At 38.0% G+C, this 3,947-nt stretch overlaps 1 protein-coding gene across 4 annotated transcripts in view; it reads right to left on the bottom strand.

Moving 5' to 3' along the window:
• necab2 (N-terminal EF-hand calcium binding protein 2) overlaps window positions 1–3,947 on the bottom strand; it is a 115,070-nt gene that overhangs the window by 69,790 nt on the left and 41,333 nt on the right. For all 4 annotated transcript variants that reach the window (XM_014012193.1, XM_014012192.1, XM_014012196.1 and 1 more), the window contains one exon: window positions 126–151. In XM_014012193.1, the coding sequence (XP_013867647.1) occupies window positions 126–151 (26 nt within the window). The remainder of the gene's footprint in view (window positions 1–125; window positions 152–3,947) is intronic.

The raw sequence follows: 3,947 nt of genomic DNA, 5'->3' as shown, positions 1-3,947 counted from the left end.
CACACACACACACACACACACACACACACACACACACACACACACACACACAGTGCACATAAATCAAAACATTTTGGAACACATCAGAGGGTTTACACAGACATGTTCATGATGGCTTCACTCACCACACAGCTCCTTTGTGTCTACATTACTGCCAGAGGAAGCAGATGGAAGGAAGGAGGTCAGAGAAAAGGAGGGAAGAGGTCAGAAACAAATACTTAATGGATATATTTACATAAATACATCCAATAAAAGAGTCAGAGTTCAAGAGGGGACCAGAGAGAATCTGAAATACTTTCATTCATGTCCTCACATTCACTCATTTAGCAGCTTTATATGATATTTTTTAATCATGTGGGCCAGATTTTCTCTGTTTGATGGAAAAAGAATGAAAGGAGGATGAAGTTATAAAATGGATGAAGAGAAAATATTAAAATGAGCAGTGAAAAGTGCAAAAAGAAAGAAAAACAACCAGGAAATATAAATAAAGAAGCTTTTGACAGTCTGGCATCATCCAGTCGAGGTCGGACCACCTGAGCTGACTGAGTGATGTCGGGTTCACACGGCAAGATTTTAAATGTGTCGGTTTATTTTCAAGACCTGGGAGCGCTCACACACGATGATAAAAACAAGACTGAAGAGGTTTGGTGCTGCAGGGAGTGGAGCTATACAAACACTCAAACTTTAAAGGGTCTGTCACGTCAATTTTTTATGCTAATTATGAATGCATTTTTGAAATAAAACATTATTAACATGTTGCAAAAAAATCACATCGCTGAGATGAACAGTTGTTGAGATATTTGCGTGTGAAGAAACAGGAAGTGATGTCAAAGGGGAGTGTCTGTAGTACCGACGTCAGGAAATGCAGACGGAGGTAGGAAGTAAACTCAGCCCCGTTTCTTTCTGTTGATTCAGAGTCAAAATAACTACCGTATTTATTCAAGTATAATACGAGAAATTTAAATCCATAAAATCATGCATAAAGTTGGAGGTAGTACTATACTCGAATCAATATTTTTATACTATACTCGGATCAATATTTTTGTACTATACTCGGATCAATATTTTTGTACTATACTCGGATCAATATTTTTCTTATGTATTTTAACCAGAATATCAGCCTCAATCACAAAACGCCAGAGTTCGGAAATGAGACCGCGTTGCAAACAGCGGTTGATGCGAGCTTACCGCTGACACTCCTTCGTGCCTTGGAGCAAGGTAGTAACAGATCCAAGCAGGCGACATGATATAAAAAAAGAAAAGAAAAAAAGGCAGTCCTGCAGCTTAGTAATGATAACGAGCTAATGACATTAGTGTGCGACTTGGCCGCTGTTGGAACAACAAACACACGTTCCTCTGTAATGGCTGCCGTCTACCGGTGTTCTGAAAAAGTTTATTTCTCTGAAAAACGTTTACCCATTGGAGGGGGTGCTTGCGAGTAGGCATTACCGAAGTACAGTAAATAAATCTGTTTTTCCACCAGAAGATGGCACAAAACTCACGTGAATTCTCTGAGTTTTGTGTTGGCGCCCCCTGGTGGACTACGTGCAAAATGTCAGAATTCATATGACGCTGCTACAGCTGATATATTTGTTGTCAAAATACCTTTTAGTGTGTGTTTTTTGCGATATCTCGTCTGCCAGAACATTTAGGGCATTAGCGTACTCGCTGTGATCCATTTCTCTGTTTTGAACCGGAGCAAATCACTTCCTGCCCACATCTGAATTTCACGTGTCATCTGGGTCATGTGACTGAAACCCAGCAATAAGAGCGTTGCTACAACAGCTAACATACTGTAGAGAAGAACCTGAGTTTTAGATTATTTTGAGTCATTATCAAAGTAAAAGAGTCAGGGTTTTAATATTGCTTCAATAAACAAAAAACAGGAAGTTCCTTCTCTTAAAGAGCCCCCCTTTGATGTCACTTCCTGTTTCACTTTCATTTCAAGTTCAAACAGAAATTCTGCCAGTTTATGTGACAAAATGGATAAAATTGTGTGTATTTCAACGTTTCTTAAATAAAGAGGTTTTCTTTGACTGTGTTTGAAGGACATCAGTAGCTGTGTTTCCATAGCAGATGTGCGCAAAACTTTGTCGATATTCTGTTAATGTCGAAAAAAAACAGTTTCGCAACTGTGGTGTTTCCATTAAGTAAGAAATGCTATTAAAGTCACGTGAATACGTTTGTTCTCTCGATAAGTCATTACAAACATGGTGGTGATGGATGTAAACACATAGCATGTTGCTACCACGACACTAGCGCTCATCATCAGAGGAGACGTCGGCATCTTTTATCGAGGCTTTCCAGAGACAAGTCCCTACTTGGGAGCGGCTACGTATGCTGTGTTTTTGGGAAATTGTAGTCGGTGAGTTTACTACTTTATACTACTTCTGTGATATTACTACTACTTCTACTTCCTGTTATCTTCTTCTTCGTCTTTTTCACCAGTAGAAACAGCCGGTTGTTGATCACGTGACTCCTGTGATGTGAAAAAAGTGTTTCCATTGTAGTTTTGCGAAAAACACCAATTTCGATACAACTAAAATACCACCTCATTCTAGCGCAAAAACATTTTGTCAAAAAAAGTAATTTTTTTTCGTAATTGACGAGTTTCCATTGAGCAAATTTATTTTCGAAATTCTACTTTGCGCATTTTCATGGTCAATGGAAACGCAGCTGCTGGAACTTTAAGACGTCAGACAGGAAGTCTCCCAAAACCTCCAGGTCAAATGTAAGTAAAGATGGCCAACGAGGAAGACGTGACGGCGACAGTTTAACAGAGAGGAAACAAAACTATTTTAATTACATGAAGGAAAACTGGGGCCGACAGAGAACCACGACTGAGTCGCCTCTCCGTCCATCAACTTCCTGTTTCAAACAGGAAGTGCTCAGATCCTCGGGTCGGCTGCGTCTCCATCGATGAGTGGAGCTGCAGAGGGAGCAGCTCAGCGCTCTGATTTAAAGGCAGATAAAGTGACAAACGCTCGAGCTCACAGGAGGATTTACACGTCTGAGCAGAACAGGCCAGCTTTTGTTCTGCTCTGCTTCCCCTTCCTGTGCTGCAGGTCTCCGAGTCTTTAAATCACCTCAGACCTGCGGTTTTTCACATCCACCTGCGTCAGCACTCAGCTCATCACAGGTCAGATAATAAAACTCAATGAGTTGATTTAATGAGGTCAATAAAAGATAAAGATGTAAAAAAAAGGAGCTGCAGAGAAGTTAATGTCCTGAACGATGGGACTGAAATGATTTAAGAATAAAAAAAAGATTTAGCTTCAACTCAGGAGGTGAATGTAGAAGAAAAACAACTAAATTTACATTTTATTATAATAAAAATGACATCCTGTGTTCTGCAGGACAAACAATGACATCGTCTCAAAAGAACACAGAAATATTTATTCTGAAATGTTGAGAAAATAAAACCAAACCTCTTTTATGGACAAAAAGTTTTTAACATAATAAAAAGTTACATTTGTTTCACAGAAGCTTTATTAAGTCGATGCTAATTGAATGAATTTGTTATTTATGATTTACTTTTTAAATGAAGAAACTTCTTTAAGCAGGAGGAGGTTTCCTCTGGTGCAGCTCATTTAATCCGTTTGTAAATAATATTTGTTAAAATTAAAGAATTCACATTATTGAGATGATTCAGTTTCTTCTGTTCACATTTTATTCCAGTTTTTACATCAAAACCTTCAGCACTTTCAGGACATTTTGGCTGTTTTTGGTATTTTAGCCATTTATACCTAAAGGTTTTTAGCTTTTTCTGTTATTAAACACTTTTCAGCAATTCTGCTAATTTAAACCTTTTGTGCTCCTATCAGCTTTTTTTTTCATTTAAAAAATGTTTATTCATTTTTATTTAAAAATCAAACCAAATAATAGAAATCAAATCAAATAAAAAGTAGCAGAAAGAAGAAAAAAAATCTTATATCTGACCCTTTCCC

Source organism: Austrofundulus limnaeus, unplaced genomic scaffold (assembly GCF_001266775.1).
Source record: "Austrofundulus limnaeus strain Quisiro unplaced genomic scaffold, Austrofundulus_limnaeus-1.0 Scaffold89, whole genome shotgun sequence".
Taxonomy (NCBI): domain Eukaryota; kingdom Metazoa; phylum Chordata; class Actinopteri; order Cyprinodontiformes; family Rivulidae; genus Austrofundulus; species Austrofundulus limnaeus.
The sequence above is the reverse complement of the archived record's forward strand: the minus strand, read 5'-3'. Positions and strand labels throughout refer to the sequence as shown.